General features: G+C 49.2%; 5 protein-coding genes across 5 annotated transcripts; 3 read left to right on the top strand and 2 right to left on the bottom strand.

Moving 5' to 3' along the window:
• Positions 1-97: 97 nt before the first annotated feature.
• BDR25DRAFT_353849 (uncharacterized protein) lies at positions 98-2202 on the top strand (the record flags this gene model as incomplete). The annotated part of the gene is made up of 14 exons (XM_033695223.1): positions 98-221; positions 257-461; positions 527-606; positions 645-686; positions 725-768; positions 808-906; positions 947-1263; positions 1321-1433; positions 1464-1503; positions 1574-1597; positions 1701-1870; positions 1903-1950; positions 1997-2087; positions 2151-2202. The coding sequence occupies 14 exons, from the start codon at positions 98-100 to the stop codon at positions 2200-2202; spliced, it is 1449 nt and encodes a 482-aa protein (XP_033548953.1).
• A 1093-nt stretch (positions 2203-3295) lies between these two features.
• On the bottom strand, positions 3296-4374 carry BDR25DRAFT_221124 (uncharacterized protein; the record flags this gene model as incomplete). The annotated part of the gene is made up of 3 exons (XM_033685019.1): positions 3296-3493; positions 3709-3990; positions 4042-4374. Coding segments are annotated over 3 exons (813 nt in total), but the record flags the coding sequence as incomplete, so codon positions are not given.
• Positions 4375-5598: 1224 nt separating this feature from the next.
• BDR25DRAFT_18375 (uncharacterized protein) lies at positions 5599-6122 on the top strand. The gene is made up of 3 exons (XM_033684233.1): positions 5599-5731; positions 5792-5938; positions 5991-6122. The coding sequence occupies exons 1-3, from the start codon at positions 5678-5680 to the stop codon at positions 6087-6089; spliced, it is 300 nt and encodes a 99-aa protein (XP_033548951.1). The 5' UTR covers positions 5599-5677; the 3' UTR covers positions 6090-6122.
• Positions 6123-7311: 1189 nt separating this feature from the next.
• Positions 7312-10591, bottom strand: BDR25DRAFT_333529 (uncharacterized protein). The gene is made up of 6 exons (XM_033692844.1): positions 10255-10591; positions 10076-10173; positions 9811-10024; positions 9157-9759; positions 8858-9106; positions 7312-8806 (listed from the first exon to the last, which is right to left on the bottom strand). Exons 1-6 carry the CDS (start codon positions 10417-10419, stop codon positions 7646-7648), a joined length of 2490 nt encoding a protein of 829 aa, XP_033548950.1. The 5' UTR covers positions 10420-10591; the 3' UTR covers positions 7312-7645.
• Positions 10592-11604: 1013 nt separating this feature from the next.
• Positions 11605-18637, top strand: BDR25DRAFT_18346 (calcium channel-like protein subunit Cch1). Its single transcript, XM_033684231.1, has 6 exons — positions 11605-13486; positions 13540-14520; positions 14570-16607; positions 16652-17418; positions 17470-17789; positions 17839-18637. The coding sequence occupies exons 1-6, from the start codon at positions 11789-11791 to the stop codon at positions 18482-18484; spliced, it is 6450 nt and encodes a 2149-aa protein (XP_033548949.1). The 5' UTR covers positions 11605-11788; the 3' UTR covers positions 18485-18637.
• Positions 18638-19719: the final 1082 nt, after the last annotated feature.

Here is a 19719-nt window from a genome sequence, read left to right as displayed (position 1 = left end):
CGCTACGGAATACCTTGCAGTTTAGGAGCCGGATTAGTGGTATTAACTGAAGGGCTTCTAGAGAGTCTCAGTTTCCTTATCTTCCCCATCCTTCCGCATGTTCACCATCTTCTTCATATTTGTCTCCTTTATCAATGTTGCTTGCAAGTTCATTAGAATGGCGGACTATACCGCACCACTAAAACTCTTTGCTCCAGCGCCCGATAATCTGATATCTGAGGGTAGAAAGTTCGTTAGGCGCGCCAAAGAGGAACAGTTGAAGTCGGGTGGGGCATCGGCTTTGTACAACCAACATTATGCCTCCCATTTCACTCTCTTCTCACCTTCACCTTGCCTTTCTCTTATTATCTGATCATACGCAATTCACCTTCTCATCACTGGGATGCTAGGGAGCCGAATACTGGGGCCAGGGCAGTCCACAAGATACGAAAGAGTTGGCTGCGAAGCAGTAGTCAAGTACAGTTTGATAAATAAAAGCCATTGACACGGCGGCGTTATATCCCCTTTCGCTCCGGGGGCTTCCGAGAAATTCGCAGGCAAAGCCGTGTATGCCTAACAGGGTAATCTCATCAATACGAAAGTTTCTATTTTCCCCCAATGGAGATTGTGACAATTAGGAAGGAGTTGGATGATCACCCAACCAGGGTCTCAACCCTTTGAAGATTTAGAAGGTAACCAGCTCTCGTGTCTCCTAAGCAGAGTAAGGTATGCTAATGTTTTACAGCTCAATTTTCTCTAAACACTCATGCACCAGACAGGATCACCCCTGTTTGGGAGTAAGCATAAGCATTCAACAAACAACACTAGAAAGGCCATTTCAGCTTCCTTGGTGGTGCGAACTCAGGGGCCAACATGCTGGAGGAGTGGATCACCACCTTAGAAGAACATGGATATATTACGCCCGCAGTGTATCAAGGCAAGGAATTGCATTCCACGGCATATCCAGATCTTTCTCTCTGAACAGAGCCTAGGCAAATACAACCCTCTCAGCCGCGCGCACGAAACTGAAATATTCCCAGTAGTGCGTAAGAACCGTATGAAATTAGTGACGTACAGCCCTCCCGCAGGCGGCTTTCTCACTGGCCTACGTATATTCTCCCCACCATCTGGCATCGTCGGCACACGATTCGAGCATACCGAGAAAAATCTCAAGCATGCCCATTACATCGCTCGTAGTACGACAAGGCCCCAGTCCATACCGCCGTTAAGGTACTATACCCATGTTCAACCCTACGGTATTGAAATTCTCAGCATCCCAATTCGGTGACTTGTTCATCACCTTGACTTGTAGGACGGTGATGGGGCTATCATCTAGCCGAGGACTATAGAGAAGTTGGAGAAGTACTTGAAGGCTTATAGCACGGGTCCTTTGCCTGAGCCTTTGATGGAAGTAATTGGGAAATTGCAAAACATTGTTGAGAAAGATGCAAAGAGTATCGTTCAATTCTGAGCACTCGATCCAGTTGCGACTAAGAAATGGCCAGTCAAATGCCAAATCCGCAGGTGATCGCTTGTTGGAGTTCATACATTTCCTTAACTTCTTTAGAATTCTATGTTGAGGTGTCGCGAAGAGAAATGCCAAGCAAGATCATAGCGAGTAAGACCTAAGCGTATTGATATAAAATTACCTTGAACATGAAAAAATTAAAATGTTCCTTCTTACTTGCAAACTCGGGACTACTTTGAAAGCCAACATGTAGCACAAACGGAAAGCATGGGCTCAAAAACATTCTCTCAACTTCTTCTCATTCCACTGTACTAACCGCCTCCCTACCCTATGGACATGAATATTATGGCTTCTTCCACATGTGTTGCAAAAGGACCAAAGAACAGCGACCCCTATCGATTACGCTAGGGTTGACCAATGATAGTGCTCCTATATAAACTCGAACATGCACGGAGTATCCTACACTAGAGCACCAAGTTGTTATAGCCACCCACTAACTATCCGTCAATGCAACAATGGCCTTCCACACACCCAGCATCTCGGACCCAGACAACCCGCGCCCTTTAATAGAAAGCGTCAATGAATTTGGAGTTTGGATTCTCTACTACAGAACCTTCGGGGGCAAAATCATTTCCTCAAGGTAAAATTCCGCAGCGGTTGTGACACTTGTAGATCTCGGATCGCATCTCGGAATGGGATGGAGTATTTGCCTGCATATGGGAGTTTCTGATATGCTGACAGATATCATCCGCTAGGGAAATCCTTTCTTTCCTATAATGTTGTCAATTACCTCTCCTAAAATGACTTCGCCGCAGCTTTCGAATCTGTGGTCGAGTGCTCAGATATCACTATTGATACGAACTTAACGAGGATCTCGGACTCCCTCGCAATGGTGGTGGATTCGGTCATTCCTGCTGGGGCTGAAAAGGAAGGTGTGGTATTGCGAAGGTATGGGGAAAGGATTCGGTACTTAAAGGAAGGTTCAGAGAGGAAACACTAGGCCTAATCATTAACAAATAGCAAAGAAAAGTCCAGTACGCATACTCACATCTAGAGAACAGAGAAAACAGTAAACAGCGATCAGAGACTTAGACTCCCATGACATGAGATGTAACTCAGATGTGACATAGCAAATCCCTCGCTCATTACTGGGTTTCTGAGAATGTCTCCCTTCGAGCTATCATCCGCATGTTCACCACCAGTGAAAGGTTGACCAATAACATTGTGAGACGCGCCTTTGGTAGGAGACCCCTAATGGATCATTAGCAAGAACTTCAGCCCAGATACATCATGCGACAGGTTCCTTCGACAGTTCGCCCAACGCGCGTGGCACTTGAGGTATCCTTGCCCAGGCATGTCATCTCCCGTACCCGAGGATGATATAACCTTCAATATGCCTTGATCGGATAGAAAGAGCGTCGATGAACAGTCTTAGGTTTTGTGGGGGGCTTGGATCCAAGGAGGAGAGGCAGGGTGTTATCGTCTCTGTGGTCAACTTCTTCGCCACCTGCAACCATACCACGAGGTCTTCGAAAAGTTCTAAAAAGTGTGAGTGATAATATCATAGATGCGCATCAATGGAGAAAACTCACGAGCAATAGGTTTGTTCTCGGTGCTAATGGTGGTGACAATAAGGCTCGTTGGTGATTTTGCCTTGCGTTTGCCGTTTGGTGGGAGCGAAGGTTACCAGGAGTAATGAACTTGTCCTTTTCTTAAGATTGTTAGTCCATTTGCGATATGAAAGGGACTCATAGACATACTTATTTATTGCACCAGTTTCCTTTGCAATATATGTAAGTGAGAGCCCAAAGGCTTAATAAGACATATTCAAAAAATGCCAAGAGTTTCTTACACCATTGACCGGTAGGCCCGATTTCGTAGAGGTCGGCGAAGCCATCTTCTGAAGGGGCTTCGATGTGAAGCTATCATATAATTGATGATTGAGGTTACGAAAAGTACAGAGAAGAACGCAAGCCAGGGGTATTTAGGTTTGATGAAGCCCATGCTAAAGATGGCTGCTGTGAAATGCAATGGGAATGCCGTGTACTACAAACAACCATAAACGAGAGTATTCAAAATAGCGGTGGACCATGATACGTACAACTGTCATTTGAGTCAGTATCTTGATATTATTGCCCTGCAATATGGCTGCTTCTGTCTGTCTTGTAGCTTCTGTAGCCTCGATAAGGCTCGACACGGTGGATAGCTAGACATCATCAGATAGTGATTTCATCGGGTAAAAGTGGCGGTGCAATACTCACACTTGCTAGTTTGCTCTCAAACCGATGTTGCTTGGTCAAGAGAATTCCCCGAAGTCGATCGAGCTCCACAATATTCTGAACAATGTTGTCGATGCGAGACTGCCATTCTTGCTCTCCAAATATAGTAAACAACGAGATCTGAGTCTTGTAAAATGTGTCCCATGCGTCAATGGTAGCTTTCATACAACCTGCAAAGAGCTGTATCTTCGCGATGACATCGCTTAGGGTGCGTGTGTGTGACTTGCCTTTGTCATCTTCAAATACTTTGGCAATTTCCTTCTCCTAGAGAGTTTGTGAGGCTCAAAGGCTGTAGCGGAAGTGGGGTCTACTGACATAGTCTTCAATACGTTCGTCAAATGTATCTACCAGAGAGGTGGATTCACGAGTGACTTGTCGAACACGACGCTCAAGCTTCTTTAGGTAATACTCACGAGGATCGTAACAAGGGGTATCCATTTTGCCAACTCCACCTAAAGGGGGATCAAACCCCTCACCCGGGTTACAGTTCGAGAAATATTCGTGAAGCTTCTCCTCTGAACCAAAATAGGTGTCCACGAAGCAGTACTCCGTCCAAAAGTCCTCGTCGGGGCCTAGAGTGAGAGACGACGTCTGTGCTTCATACACAAATAGAAGTTCCTTATCTTTTGAACACGATCGGAGAGGGAGTTCTTCATATGTCCTCAACGGCTTGTCGCGGCGCTTTCGGTGATCCGGAATTGGCAGACCACGGCGCAAGGCATAGTACGGGATATGAAATTCTAGAAAGAAGCCCCATGTCTGGACTGGTCAATACTTTATTTAGAATAGGTAAGATTAAGAATACTCGCCATTGATATTGAGAAACGGTGTTGCCGTCTTAGGTATCTTTGGAGAAAGTCGCGAAGAGGAATAGTGGTTCGCCGCGATACCGTGGATGCAAGGCAAAGAGCATGCGCAGAGGTCGGATTTGGGATAAAGCTAGATCTTTAGAATCGACAAACGATGATCTTTTGGTGCTTGAATACTCACATGATTCTCTTCTCAGCTTTTTGTGCTAGCCTCTGATTTGAGTTAAATGATAGGATCTATGTTGTGTGAGTTAGGTCGTCAGCCTTCGACTTACATCTGCCTTCAGCCTCGCGTATAACTCAGCGATTCCAACTTTCTCTGAAAATATTTGGCATTGAGTGCAGGAGCTTCCGATTAACTTCGGACATCTTGCGTGCTTCTGGCGATCATCCACCAACGCAATATCTATACTCGAACTGGATTGGATGATATCATCATCAAGGGACCGCTGCGTCAAACCGCTTACGGTAGCCTCATTGAGAAAGTCTCTCACAGCTTGGTTTCGTCGGGGTATCGACAGATCTAGGGTGTCCGTCCGGAAGTTCATGAAGTTCTCAATGACATCTTGAGTGGATATTTGATGTGTAGCACAGAGGCGAGAGTCGTCTTCAGCATGATGGTGGGCTTCGTTTCGAATTTTGAATTTGTGGAACGGATTGTGAAGATCTGGTTTGCGTTGGGAATGATCGAAGTCCATATGGCCGCTCGGTGGTAAACCATATTCCCTACCGTTGCTGAGATCTCACTGCTCTTTAATGAGCAGGTAGTGCTGGATGTTCTTCGGCTGTGGTTGACAGAGAGCCTTGAGTATGCCTCACTTTCGTTCACCGGAGTGTCGTCAACTGGAGGCCTGGATAGGGTCGACAATGCATGATGGCTGACCGTGTGCGGTTAGGTTCGGGTGCGGATGGGATGTGCCTACAGGCCCGAAATGCGTCGTTGCCCAATATCTTGGTTTCGTGCCATCTGATTCGCTCGCCTAGCTGCACGCTGCTGCTAGACATCTAGACTGGATGACGGGATGAAAAAAGTCCCTCAACTTGTAAAACCACTGCTCCTCACATCATCGTTACGCATCAAATCCTCTCAATATTTCCGTTTCAAACAGGTCTAAGATTCAAGTGGTGAGGGAATAATCAACATGTGCTCAACGGCTGCCCCTTTCAGCTTCTTGCATCTGGAGGATGGTGTTGAGGTGGGTGCTACATGGGACGTTAGCTTGTCTCGCGAAGTGATCATTAATAAATAGTTGTAGGCCCCACGTTTATTGAGTTCTTGCGGCTCGCGACTGAAGAAATGCTGTGTTGTTGATTTACATTTAAGTGAACCGAACAGTCTTCAGTCGACTAGGCCTGTGAGCTGTCCAGACCCACAGCCATCTACTGGCGATGATTGGTACTGTGTAAGTCAATTCATCTCTATTGCGGAAGCTGATGTATGGCTAATACTATTAGTGTACGTGTGGTGATGGACCGCATCTGACAAATCTTGGACACATATGTCACCTTTGCGGACACGTTAGATGTAGTTCATGTTCGGTGGAGCAAAAATGACGACTCTATACCATAACATACCCAGAAATGGACTGCTTCCTTTCGGAGGTTGACTCATGAGCCTTTCAGACAGTTGAAGTATGCTTCCTTTAGGCTCGTATCTCGATACCAGGTGTAGACGGCGAACACTACTAACTCTTAGACTTCCCCCCTAGATCAGTGTAGTGTGTACCTCTAAGGGATGTGTTACAAAACATGTGGTGGTGGTTCTCCGAATATTCGTGATAGTGCAATGCCAGAAGGGGCTTTCACTCCTTCGGTCATCAGTTCTCAAGCTGGGCGAAGGAGGATCGATATTCCCCAAGGAGACTGTCGTATGTTTCGGAGTGAGAAGAAGGAAAGCGAGCAATCGAAATACTAGGGAACGTGAACGAATACAGTAGTGCTCCATTCCTAAGATGGGATGAAGGTGAATGTGAGAACAGAATGTTGATTGCAACGTCTAAGCTATTTAATTAACAAACTTGTCAGCTTAAAGTGACCATAAAACTGCAGAATGTGCCCTTGAATGAGTCTTCCTTCTCATCTCCCCCTTCACTCAAGCCGTTCAGACCGAACCCCTAACTATCAATCTGGTTCCGTCGTTGTTCCTCCGTGAGATTGAAACGACACGCAAATCGCCCTCTAAAACAAGGCTTCACGCTGTGGAAATATCGTGCTCTTGCTAAGATGTAACTGAGGCCATTGCGAACAACTCTCTAGTGCCAAGAGATGGCGTTTTCGAACACTTTGTACAGAGTGTTGATGGATCTGTGAGTTGGTTCAAGGACGGCGAGACCATCATTTAATTGAACTTGCTTGCCAACAATTAAGTCCCTATTCTATCTTCCTACCTGACGTAGAAAACGGAAGGTGCGATCTAAGACAGACACTTGCGATCTTGGAACGTTCTGTCTTATTCCAGCAGGTGGTTTAACATAAATCTAACAATGCAGTTACTTCCGCCAGTACCAAGCCCCATTATACATAGGAACGAAGAAGAGGAAACTCGCTAAACGTCTAACGTGAATATTAAATTGTGCCTCATGAACGACTATTATGCATTGATCTTGAAGAAGAGAATACATGTACTGTCTTATTACTTCAGCAACGAGTAGGCCAGCTGGATTTGAAGCAAATATGAGGTATGTGTGGACAATGCACTCGCTGATCAAATAACATTTAACCTCATTCCATTTCCGCGACTATCAAGTATGCCAAAATGCGAGTCAATGTTGCGATACCAGAATCCTACAAGCACCTCCATGAATGAGCGCCAATCATGCAATATTCGTCATTCCTTCTTACAATCCATCCGACTATCCAACCGCCCATTCAACTATGCAAGTAGTGCAGACGCCCCAGTTCATATCCCTAATTGAGTGTGGATGAGAAGTGGTAAAGAGTAAAGAGCAAAGACAAAACCATATAAATTCCAGGAAGTGTTTGCGCCAAGCTTATGCACCAATAGGTGGCTAACGGGCTGCACGCGCGACCGCAGCGTATCAAGAGGCGAGCCAACGCGAAGAAAAGAATTTCAATGAGTACCGCCGAATGCTAAAATATGACTAAGACAATTACTGCGCACCTCCAAACCCATTGCCACTAACTTGTGCAAATTGTGGTCTCTCGGGCGTTGGGGACTGCCTTTTTGTCGGCGGACTTAAAATCTGTGGATTCAGGCTGGGAGAGAGCGATTTGATGGGTGGGAGAATTGGTGTCTCCGAAATGCTGTGACTGGACACTGGCCGAGCGGCGTCATGCTTCTCTGGAGCAGGAATCGCGCTCGGTAACATCTGTGCAGGCATCTGTGATGGGGAAGGTGCAAAGTGAGGGAGAGCGGGTGCTGGCGATGAGATTTGCGGGGGTGGCGGCGGCGGCGGAGAGCTATGTTTAGTGGGAGAGAATGATAGCCGTTGCGCGGAGCTGGGTGGAAAAGATGAATGCGGGCTATGGGTGAAGCTATATGTATTTGGAAGACCGTTCGTTGGCTGTGGCGATGGTGCTGGAGAATGTTTCACAGGAGATTGATACTGCACGTTTGTGCCCTGAGATGAAGCCGGCTGATTGAAACTGGTTGCATATGGGAGAGTAGGAGCAGGCACGAATGGGTTCGGCGCGCCAAATGTATTTCCGTTTGCCTGCGGATGGGGGAGATTGTAATTGCTGTGCAAGTCTGACGGAACTCGCGGGGTCTGGTACTGAGGTGGTGACGAGGTCGGGAAACCGTTGGCCATACTCATTCCTCTGGCTTGGCTGGCGGTGTATGGACGCAGAGCTACGGGCGAAGAGCTACCATTAGCAGGATGTGCCGGAGATCCATAGGCTACTTCTGAACGATGAATTCCAGGAGGACCCAGTGCCTGACCGCGGGGTGAAAGACTTGGCCCATTCATTAAAGATTGCATGGGCTGCGTGGGTTGAGGGGTTGGCCGTGGAGCATAGTGTGGAATAGGCGGTTGCTGGGTGGGGGTTTGGACGGAATCTAGACGGCGAAGAGGAGTCGTATACATGACACCATTCCCTTTAGGTGTGTGGCGGGAATTCGGCGAGGTTGATGTAAGTCTCAGTTTGAGAGGTGGCAGTTTGGGTTTCTGCGCGCCTTCCTCTTTCCGGGTGCATGTCTTGCAAACGAAGTGAAAGTCATCTCGTTCGGCCTGAGCCTCTGTAATGCCGTGACACTTGCTGTGCTGCCACACGCTACACTTTTCGCAGGCAATGCTGTGAGAGCCATCGTCCTAGTATCGATTAATACTGTCAACTAGAACCGGAGCTTTAGGAAAGCTTACCAAATTCTCTCCATATAGTCCACAGACCTCACAGTCAAAGACCCACTCATCTTCCTCGCTTAATTTCTGAAGCTCTTCCTGACGTCGCTTCATCTCTGCCTTGAGGTGCCTCTCAGACAGACGAGCCTCATTCGCGTCTAGCTTCTCACTGTCTTCTTTGAGTTTCCGCAGTTCCTCCTCGTGAAGGATCCGCTTGGCTTCACGTTCCTTGACGCGCTGTTCGCGCGTCATCATACGTGATTCGCGAGCCTAACAACAATTAGCACAATATAGATAAGCCTGCCCGGTTGAAGACATACCTCTTCCATCTTACGCTGCTTTTCTTGTTCTGCTTGTGCCATGGCAAGCTCGGTTTGCCGCCTTCGCTCAGCCTCGGCCGCCTCCTCCTGTTCTTTCTGTTTCTCTAGCCTGGATGATATTCTGCTGGACCGCTTTGCCGTAGCCAATTTCTGCAACACCTCCAGTTCTTTCAGGCGGCGGGCTTCCTTCTTGGCCTGTTCCTCGGCCGCAGCCTGAATTATTGGGAGCACGTCCTCTTTAATCCGCTCATATAGTGCCTTCTCATTGGGATCCCTGCTTCTCCGGATGCTGTTCATAAACTCTTGGTAGTCTTCTAAGGTAATGCAGAGACATTCCCACTTCATTCCACCGAAGCCGTCGTCTTCCTTTTCTTCTGTATCTTTGGCTGCCGTCCCTTCTTCTTCCTCAACATCTTCGGGCTCTGGCGATGACTGTTTCCTCCGCTTGCTATTTCGTGTTCCCCTCGACTTTCTAGACTTCGCCTTCGACTTTGCTTTGTAGGGAGGAGGAGGGGCTGGTGGGTCTGTCCGCCGATATAGGCGGTTGTCATCTAGGACGAATATCGCGCGCTCTTCAGAATCCCATCCGGTTGGCTCCATGCGCTACGATTGGAGTCAGCTATACATTGTACTCCGAGCTTTGCGAAAGCTTACCCAAAGCGTCTGATCGTTGTCGGACGCGTTTATCCTCTCTCGTATTGAGTTGGGATTGTTGAGAGTCCACACCGACAGCTGTTGGAGCACGCGTATTTTTGTGAAGATATCGAACTCGTTGAACTTGTTCGGGGCTTCCTCTGCACCGAATGGATTGATGTGTGGAGCTTTAGCGACATATTGGCGGCGCGCATATTCATCGAAAATGTCAAGCCTGGTATGGATGAGTATGTGTTCGTAGCAAGTACGGGCATGGGTGACCTACGTTAGACCTTTATGTGACGACACATGCTTGAGCAGGGCTAAGCCGATGTTCGCGAGCTTCTCCGAGGGGTGGGGCTTGAGGCATTCACCCTCAAGATCCTATGACATGTTCAGCACTTAAATCCATCGGAATTGTAGCAGGCGCATCCGGGGACGGCCATAGGCGCACCGGGAGTGTACCTCGATGTCAAACTCCTTGTCGATTTTGAGGGCATCGCCGAACAAATTAATGTACTGCATGAGGTTGGAGAACTGCCACATGCTGCGTAGCTTCTGCAATGTACTGGGTTCATAAGGGGCCGCCTCCGCCTCCATCTCGTCTCTCGCCCGTTTCCTGGACACCATGACGAGGATGGCGGCGTGCCGAACGGCGACGCGTTAAAAGGGATAACGAGGACCGTAGGCGTTGGTAAAGTGGCGATGTTGAGGATCACAGCGGCGACGAGCGGCAATCTAAGGAATATTTGCAGAGTGAAGGTGGCGTAGGGAAGGTTGCAAGCTCATGGGCGTGAAGGTGTGCCTGGGTGAAGGTATCGAGCGATGGTCGCGTTCCCAAAATCATTTGCGCCAAGCTAGGCGATTTGCAAACGGGGTTAGCGCAGATCGAGGCTGATATCGGTCCTCCGGCACGCGTCCGGATCACCACCTGACTCTCTTGTCATCCTCGATGGTGAGAGACAATGGTGTGCTGGGGATTGCCGTCATGTCTGCATCGAATGGCCCGTTTGAATCATGACATACTCCGCTGCATTGTTTCTGCCCAAACTTCTAAAGAGGTAAGTGCGCTGCCGCAATAGTTACCTTTGGGACCAGAAGCGGACTTTGACGTCGTGAATTAAACGTTGCTGAGGGTAGAAACTAGTAGGTGTGGGAAAAGTGCCCTTCACCAAGGACGTGCTCTCTACTGACATTTGAAGATTCGCTACTAAAGATTCGTTACGGGAGATTAATTACCCTGTGTTGGCACACAATCAGAATATGCTGGGATGTGATTTGCAACAGAAAACCTTATTGTCTTAACCTTCACCCTTATTCCAACGACAATTTTACGGATTGTGCCCTTCCTGGTCATGTTCCATGAGTGCGCTAATATGCTGAATTGATGCTGAGAGCTGAACTACCAGGATGGGGAGAAACCCGTAGTCAGACAAATCCGAGATTCAGAGCGAACCCCTTGTTCCACGCTGGGTCGGAAACATGCTGACAGCGTTTGACGTGCCAAGTTTTGTCCGCTTCGCTGAAGATGCGATAGTCTTCTGAGCGGATGACATCTCGCGGCGCACCCTGTTGGTGATATCCAAACGGTTGAAATTGCTCGTACGTCTGCTAAATATCGAAAAGCACATGAAGGCGTTGTGTGTCAGTCGCACTACGCTTGCGCTAAAAATACTCCGTCCCTGCCGACGCCAGCCCTATCCTGTGCCGTGCTTGGCTCTCCTTGTGCCTGCTGGGACCTGGGGACGCGCATTCCGGAGACTTGAACCTCTATCCCACATCTGACACGAAGAAGAAAAACCTTTCCATCTACACAGACCTCACCTCGCTGGAGCTCTTACGCCGCGCATACATTCCTCCTCCCGCAGCCCTTTCGACTATCACCACGCTCGTTTTGTTATCGCCCCAACCCCGGACTAGTCGCACACTGGCAACTTCTGAGCTGAGAGCTACGTCCAGATGAAGACTCCTGCACCACACGGGAGCGCCAGGAGTTCCAATGGCCTCTTCTGATCCCGATCACGGAAGAAATAACACTAATCCCCAGTCGATACCGCTCCAGGACCTGAATCGCCCGCCGGATGAGCAGGACCACTACGCGACAGGAGGGGCGCAGCAGCATCGAAGGACCCTCAGCGATAGAGGACGCAACCTGCTTAGGCAGACGGGGTCGATAGCCACGGGGCAGCACTGGAATCCGCAGTATGCGCCCATCGCCGAGGCGTCTCCCAGCCCGACGCGGACAGCTACTCGGCCGCAGCTCAACACGTCGATTCCCGCTGGGCATGGAGGAACAACGGCCTCAGAAGATGGAGGATATTCGCCGCTGGAGGACGGCGGGGCCTTCCAAGCTGCCATTGGATTTGGATTTGGCGGCATGGATTTCCAAGGCAACACATCCCCTCCGTTACCTACGCCCATGTCTTCCGAGCAGTCGTATCCCCCACACCACGAAAGCGACCCCTACGTCTCAAGACAGGTGTCTGAAGATCATGGCTACTTCGCGCCTTCCGCATACGACGACACGGCGCGACTGACGGACGAGCGAAATCTGCAGCCGATAAGCGGCGCTGCTCCCACGACCCCCACTGCCCAGGAAAGATCAAGCTTCCAGAGCGTCCGATTCTTGACCCCAGATGCCGTCACGCCGGCGTCCACGGGCAGGCTGGGCGACGATCTGAGCCATGTAGAGGTTGCGGGTGGCGGCTTGCGCACCTCAACGGGGAGGAAGCGGTCGCTCTCTCCAAGTGCGGCGGAATCTCCGCTACATCGGGCAGGAACCATCATGCGGAACATGTCGCAGCGTGTCGTCAACCTCAGCAATGAACCGGAAATCGCCGAGCGAACCATGCGCAGGAAGTCTTCTTTACGACATGCACGACTTCATGAACCGCCCTCATTCCCAGCCCTCCCTGAGTACCTCCATGATGGTCCGTCCTCCCCAACCTCACCTGTAGAGAAGCCGCCATCACCAATCCACCTCCGACGACCAAGTGTACAATGGCAACCCCCACCAAACCCTCTTCGTGGAAAGACACTGGGCATATTTCCCCCAGACAGCAAGTTAAGATTGAAGCTCTGTGACCTGCTGGTCCATCCAGTCGTCGAGCCCTTTCTTTTGCTACTCATTGTCATCCAAACCATTCTTCTCGCCGTCGACTCCAGCCGTAGTGTCTTTGACCACCCCCGCTCGTCCTCCTGGGGTTCCACGTGGATTGATTACGCTCTCTTGGTCCTATTTTTTATCTACACCGCTGAGATCATCATCCGTGTAATCGTATCCGGGCTCATCATCAACGCAGTCGAGTACAGCAGCGTCAATCGACAATTAGGCTTGAGAGATGCCGTATTGAATAAAGTACGCCAGCTTTTCGGGCCGCAGCGGCAATCATCTTTGAAACACGTAGGCTCAAGCTTCGACCCTCAGCAACCCTCCGTTCTTCGAACCCTTACTACCGCCCAAATGACCCCGGCGATCGGCCCAGGAGATTCACGACAACAACAGCGGATTCGCTTAGCGCATAGGGCTTACCTTCGACACTCCTTCAATCGAACCGATTTCGTTGCGGTAGTGTCCTTCTGGATAGCTTTTGCTATTGGTGTTCTCGGCGCCGAGTCGCGCAGGCATGTCTTCATCTTCAAAATGCTGAGCTGCTTGCGTATTATTCGTCTACTCAATCTCACAAGCGGCACTTCGGTATGACCGAACCACTTTTCAATGAAGGTCGGCGGTGCTAATATCGTTCTTAGGTTATATTACGAAGCCTGAAAAAGGCAGCACCACTATTGGTGAATGTCGCCTTTCTGATCAGCTTTTTCTGGCTACTCTTTGCTATCGTCGGCGTCCAGAGTTTCAAATCAAGTTTTCGCCGAAACTGTGTATGGATCGATCCCGACGGCAAGAAGAATTTCACCAACATAGGCCAAGCTTGTGGAGGTCATCTCAAGAACGGAACAGACCAGAACATTGCTGAGAACTACATTCTAGCAAATGGTAATGTTTCGGATACTCATAAGGGCTTCCTCTGCCCAAAGGGCTCTGTTTGCATGGAACTCTCTAATCCACACAATGGAACACAGAGCTTCGACAATATTTTTCAGTCCTTAGAACTGGTCTTCGTTATAATGTCCTCCAACACCTACTCGGACCTCCTCTACCATGTCGCTGACAGCGACTACCTTGTGGGGGCCCTCTTCTTTGCAGCTGCGATCGTAATTATGAGTTTGTGGCTTATCAACTTGCTCATCGCTGTCATCACGTCTTCATTCCAAGTTATCCGTGAGGAGAGTAAAGCTAGCGCTTTCACGGGTGAAGAAATGGAGGAGGAAGAGGTGGACGGACTCCCAAAACAACGTGTTAGCGCCCTGAAACGTCTTTACGGAAAAACAGGCTGGATATGGGTTGTCGTGATCGCATATGGGCTGATAGTTCAGTCACTGAGGAGCGCTACGATGAGTGATTCACGCCAGAAGTTTATCGATTTGTCCGAAACGGGAGTCACATTGATCCTACTGATTGACATTATCTTGCGGTTCGTCTCTGATTGGCGACATTTCTTCCAAAGCAAGCGCAATATTACCGACTTGATGATTGCAATCATCACTACCGTGATACAAATTCCAGTCATCAAGAATGCCCACGATGGACGAGCCTATGCTTGGCTCACAATCTTTCAAGTTCTCCGAATCTATCGAGTTGTTCTCGCTGTTCCGATGACCCGAGATCTTATTGTGAGCTATATTCCCTATATCCTCTACCTTTTCGCTAATCTTGTTTTAGATGATAGTTTTGGGAAATGTCAGTGGTCTGCTGAACTTGATTCTTTTCGTGTTCCTCCTGGTCTTTCTTGCATCTATATTCGCTGCGCAGCTCTTCCGAGGCGAGATTATTCCACAGCCAGGAGAAACCGTTCAGATTTCTTTCTTTACGATATATAACTCCTTCCTTGGAATGTACCAAATTCTCTCGAGTGAAAACTGGACCACCATCCTCTACAACGTCACCAGTTACGAAAAGTACTACAATACCTCCTGGATTGGAGCCTCATTCTGTATCCTCTGGTTTATCTTCGCCAACTTCATTGTTTTGAACATGTTCATTGCTGTCATTCAGGAGAATTTCGATGTTTCGGAAGACGAAAAGCGACTGCAGCAAGTCAAAGCATTCCTCCAAAAAAAGGAACAAGGCATTAGTTCATCGTACGGCAATTTATCGCTTTCCTCCATATTCAAACTTGGGCAAGCTACTGGTCGACGTAAAGACCCGCTAGACTATGGGTCCGCTGCCGCGGAAATGTTGCTTAAGGATGCAGTTGTACGAGACTTTCTCGACGAGCCTGAGAACGTCGCCAGCCCGAACGGGGAGGAACCCCAACCCGGAATTCGACCTATGCCTACCATCGTTGGATCAGGAACTGTCTCTACCTTATGGCAGCGGCTCATGCGTAAGCTCAGCAGCCACGAGCCCAATCCATTCTATGCCCCTTTGGATTTTGGGCGGGCTTATGAGGACTTGGATCCAAGAAGAATGGCCAAAGAAGTAGTTTCTGCAACAGAGAAACGCAAAAAAGCTCAAAGAGAATACCTTCGGACACATCCAAACTACAATGTTTCTCTCTTCATCTTCAGGCCAAATAATCCTATCCGTAAAATTTGTCAGCGAATCGTTGGTCCAGGCCGTGGTGGGGATCGAATCGAAGGAGTTGCACCATCCGTCCCTGTATGGTATGCTTTTTCTGCGTTTATTTACGCCGCTATCATTGCAATGGTGCTTCTCGCTTGTGTCACCACCCCTTTATATCAAAGGACTTACTTCATGACGCACACCTTCAGCGTGAAGAACTGGTTCGTTTTCACCGACATGGGCTTTGCTCTGCTCTTTACGGTCGAAGCCTTAATCAAAGTCATTGCGGATGGCTTCTTCTTCACGCCAAATGCATACTTCCGAGGGTCTTGGGGCTTCATCGACGGTGTTGTGCTGGTCACTCTATGGGTCAACGTTGCAACCTCCCTCTATAATGAGGGCCAGATCACCAGAACGGTCGGCGCATTCAAGGCTCTCAGAGCTCTTCGGCTGCTCAATATCAGCGACAGCGCTCGTGACCATTTCCATTCTGTCATTGTTCGCGGTGTATGGAAGGTCATATCTGCCGCCTTTGTGTCTTTGAGTTTGCTCATTCCCTTCGCCATTTATGGACTGAACTTGTTCGTTGGTCGAATGCAAGCTTGTAATGACGATGGCTCGAACATCTCCAATCTTGCCGACTGCGTCAACGAGTACGCAAGCTCACCTTTCGACTGGAATGTACTCGCACCTCGCCAAGCCGCAAACCCATACTTTGACTTCGATAATTTTGGAAATTCGCTGTTCATACTTTTCCAGATTGTGTCCCAGGAAGGATGGATCGATGTCTCATGGGCAGCCCAGAGTATTACAGGCGTCTTTACGCAGCCTGCACCCTTTGCATCGCAAGGGAACGCTGTTTTCTTCGTCGTCTTTAACTTACTCGGGGCCGTGTTTGTGTTGACCCTCTTTGTCTCTGTCTTTATGCGAAACTACACAGAACAGACCGGAGTTGCATTTCTCACTACGGACCAACGTTCATGGCTTGAATTAAGGAAGCTGTTGCGACAAGTGTCTCCCTCTAAGCGCCCTTCTTCCACCAAGCAAAGAGAGACTTGGGAAGAATGGTGCTATCGTCGGGCAGTTCGAAAGACTGGCCATTGGCAAAGATTCATCACCGGACTTTTGATTTTACACCTTATTCTTCTCTGCTTGGAATGGTACCCTGGCAATAGTAAATGGGATCGGGCTAGAGGTGAGAATAACCCTTTCATACATCTCCGCATGCTAACAGATCAGACTTCATCTTCCTCTTTTTCACGATCATCTTCATAACTAATGTTGTGATCCGCATCATTGGTCTATCATGGCATCGTTTTCGAAAGAGCTCATGGGATATCTTCTCCATTTTCGCGGTCTCGGGAACCTTCATCACCTCCATTCTCCTCATCACAAACTTCAATGAAAGGGTCTATACGACTCTCCACAAGCTGTGTCTTGTTTCAATCGCACTGCTCTTAATCCCTCGGAATAACCAGTTGGATCAGCTATTCAAGACGGCAGCGGCAAGTCTCGCGGCAATTGCGAATTTACTGGCCACGTGGTTTGTCCTGTTCCTGGTGTATGCTATTGCGCTCACGCAGACCTTTGGGCTCACACGTTTCGGCCCAGGAGAAACCGGAAACATCAATTTCAGGGACGTGCCCAAAGCGCTCATCCTACTATTCCGAACTAGCACCGGGGAAGGCTGGAATCAAATTATGGAAGATTTCGCCGGTATACGCCCACCATTCTGCACAATTGGGGAGAGGTATTTTGATAGCGACTGTGGAAGCCCCGATTGGGCCCGCGCCCTCTTCATAACCTGGAACATCATCAGCATGTACCTCTTCGTCAATTTGTTCGTCTCCTTGATATACGAAAGCTTCAGTTACGTATATCAACGAAGTAGCGGATTGTCTGTCATAAGTCGAGAGGAGATTCGCCGATTCAAGCAAGCGTGGGCTGAATTTGACCCAAACGGTACGGGTTATATATCAAGAGAAGCTTTTCCCCGGCTGCTTGGTGTAAGTTTTCGAACATATTTCCTCGTCCTCCTAAATTCTGACCTTAAATAGGAACTCTCCGGCGTTTTCGAAATGAGAATATACGATGGCGATTTCACAGTCCGCAGATTAATCGAAGACTGCAGCTCCTCAAGGAGAACGTCGGAACTTCCTGTCCAAGGTCATGAACCGGCTCCGGAAATCGACATAAAAAAGCTTAACCAGCGCCTGGCTCTACTACCAGTAGAAGGAATTCGGGTAAGGCGGCAACGCATGAATACCTTCTATGAAGAAGTACTTGTCTCGAGCGATCCTGATAGAGGTATTGCATTTACTTCACTTCTTATGATCTTAGCTCACTACAAAGTCATTAATGACAATAAGAGCCTAAGGTACGTCTGTTACTTGACTTTATACTTGGGAATACTGATTATGATATAGATTAGAGGAGTTTCTACGTCGTCGAGCTCGCCTCCAGCGCGTAGAAGAGGCGGTAAGACGGAACGTCGTCGTAGGATTTTTCGATACCTTGTACTGGGCACGGCGATTCAGGCGAGCAATGGAGCAAAAGAGTTCAGGACGTATGACAGCGGTGCCGCAATTCACGGTACCGGAGATTTTTGTAGACGACGAAGACATTACCGACGCTCAACGAGGCCAATACTCTGCCAGCGGTAGCCCTCTGTTCTCCCCCGCGGATCTCAGACCGATGGATGATGCTGAGTGGCGTGCATCAGGCAACGACGTTCGCTCACCATCACCACCGACTGAAATGACGTTGCGAAGCCGGGCGAACTCGATACAGATGACACCGCAACATTCCCCAACACGACCATCACCCCTGACGCCAGCAAAGGCTTCACCTCAAATGTCTCCATTCTCTCCTCCTGCAGATGGTGACTGGCAGTTCGCCTCTGCTCTCAGTCGGCCGCCAAGTCCGCTTGAACCAGATCCCGGCCCGGCAGGCAATCGCAGCAGACAAAACAGTTCTGTCAGCGCAGCCGATGTTTTGGAGGTGCTGGACAATTCTGCATGGGGCGAAAGTATTCGCAGGAGTTTCACGATGCGACGTTCGGGAGGGCGATGATGGAGAATATTTTCGAGTCGAACGATGTCTTTAGGTTCATGTTTCGCATCCAAGAAGAGCATGGCAAATGATTTACGTTATGACGGAGACGGCCTAGTGCAAGGTTTGAGATGGTCTTGGGCTTCTGTTTGATGGGCCTCAGAATAGGTCTGAGGAAGAGGGCTTGTACAGGGATGTGGATACGGAATCGGTTGCATTGATGTCTCTAACGTGGGGCGTCAGGAAGGCTAACTTGGGCATGGCCCAGCACCACACCCTTCCTCGCACTGCACCGGAGGAAGGCAATTTGTCTCCTTTGTCTTGTTCATGCACATACGTCGCCAACGAATGGTCTTAGAACATGGAGATATGGAGGTGGGTATTCCAAGGGGAACAGGAGGGGGCGGATGGGGGCACGGATTGCGAGTTTTCACTGAATTAGCGGTGCATAGCGACGGCGCTGGGAGGCCAACTGAAATTATTTCTATCTATCATCTTTATCAGAACCGTCTCGGCGTGGATATTTGCGCATAGCAATGCCAGCAGACGCGTCTATGGCGGAGGCCAGACGTTCAGCTGAAAGGCAGGTGACGGTTGCCGTGGACGAGGACCCGAAAAAATACGCGGCTGCCGGCTCCTGAGGGACCGAGTGTCTTGAGTGGAGGCTTTATCGTGTCTCAAGTCCACGGTGGTGGAATGCCTTGGTGCGAGAAGTGGGTGCTCCTAGATCGAGGAGGTCAATGCCAAGCTGTAAGAGGTGCGCAAGAGCCAACGTGACGCACAGCCGAGTTTCACCAGGCCCACCAGCGGCCACCCAACACACTCCTTCTCCGACACGCCATCCTGTGCTGGCATGGCCCGGCTGTCGCTTTTGCGATAGTGCTCAAGAGACGGTGAAGGCGGTGCATTTCATGGCCCAATACACTGGTTGAGCAGGTTCAGACGCGGACTACGCGGGCGATGTTAGGGCATCCCTTTGCTCGGTTCTGCACCTGTGACACGGTGGGCGAGACGGACGCACCTGAGAGCATGTGTGATAACCAAGGTTACAAGACACGCAGGAGGGGGTTGTTCAGGAGTCCACAATTCAACTCACATATCGCATAAGAACGACAGCTCAGCAATTGTTTGTCTCCTTCACTGGACAAACGAAAGGCTGATTTTGAAAATTCTTTTGCTCGTCTTAATTTCGCGCTCTTTGAGTTCTCATTCGATATTGATATTAGAGGGGCCGACATTATTACCTCCATCAATCC

Source organism: Lindgomyces ingoldianus, assembly GCF_010093535.1.
Source record: "Lindgomyces ingoldianus strain ATCC 200398 unplaced genomic scaffold BDR25scaffold_12, whole genome shotgun sequence".
In the NCBI taxonomy this organism is placed as follows: Eukaryota; Fungi; Ascomycota; class Dothideomycetes; order Pleosporales; family Lindgomycetaceae; genus Lindgomyces; species Lindgomyces ingoldianus.
Note: the sequence above shows the minus strand (reverse complement) of the source record. Positions and strands in the feature narration are given on the sequence as shown.

Bases quoted from the DNA above. Each gene is read 5' to 3' on its own strand.
- BDR25DRAFT_18346 (XM_033684231.1), top strand. From the start codon at position 11,789: ATGGCCTCTTCTGATCCCGATCACGGAAGAAATAACACTAATCCCCAG. The intron at 17,419-17,469 runs GTAAGTTTTCGA...GACCTTAAATAG, and splicing joins CTTTTCCCCGGCTGCTTGGT to GAACTCTCCGGCGTTTTCGA. The intron at 17,790-17,838 runs GTACGTCTGTTA...ATTATGATATAG, and splicing joins AATGACAATAAGAGCCTAAG to ATTAGAGGAGTTTCTACGTC.
- BDR25DRAFT_333529 (XM_033692844.1), bottom strand. From the start codon at position 10,419: ATGGTGTCCAGGAAACGGGCGAGAGACGAGATGGAGGCGGAGGCGGCC. The intron at 10,174-10,254 runs GTACACTCCCGG...AACATGTCATAG, and splicing joins ACAAGGAGTTTGACATCGAG to GATCTTGAGGGTGAATGCCT. The intron at 8,807-8,857 runs GTAAGCTTTCCT...AATCGATACTAG, and splicing joins GACTATATGGAGAGAATTTG to GACGATGGCTCTCACAGCAT.
- BDR25DRAFT_18375 (XM_033684233.1), top strand. From the start codon at position 5,678: ATGTGCTCAACGGCTGCCCCTTTCAGCTTCTTGCATCTGGAGGATGGT. The intron at 5,732-5,791 runs GTGGGTGCTACA...AAATAGTTGTAG, and splicing joins ATCTGGAGGATGGTGTTGAG to GCCCCACGTTTATTGAGTTC. The intron at 5,939-5,990 runs GTAAGTCAATTC...TAATACTATTAG, and splicing joins CTGGCGATGATTGGTACTGT to TGTACGTGTGGTGATGGACC.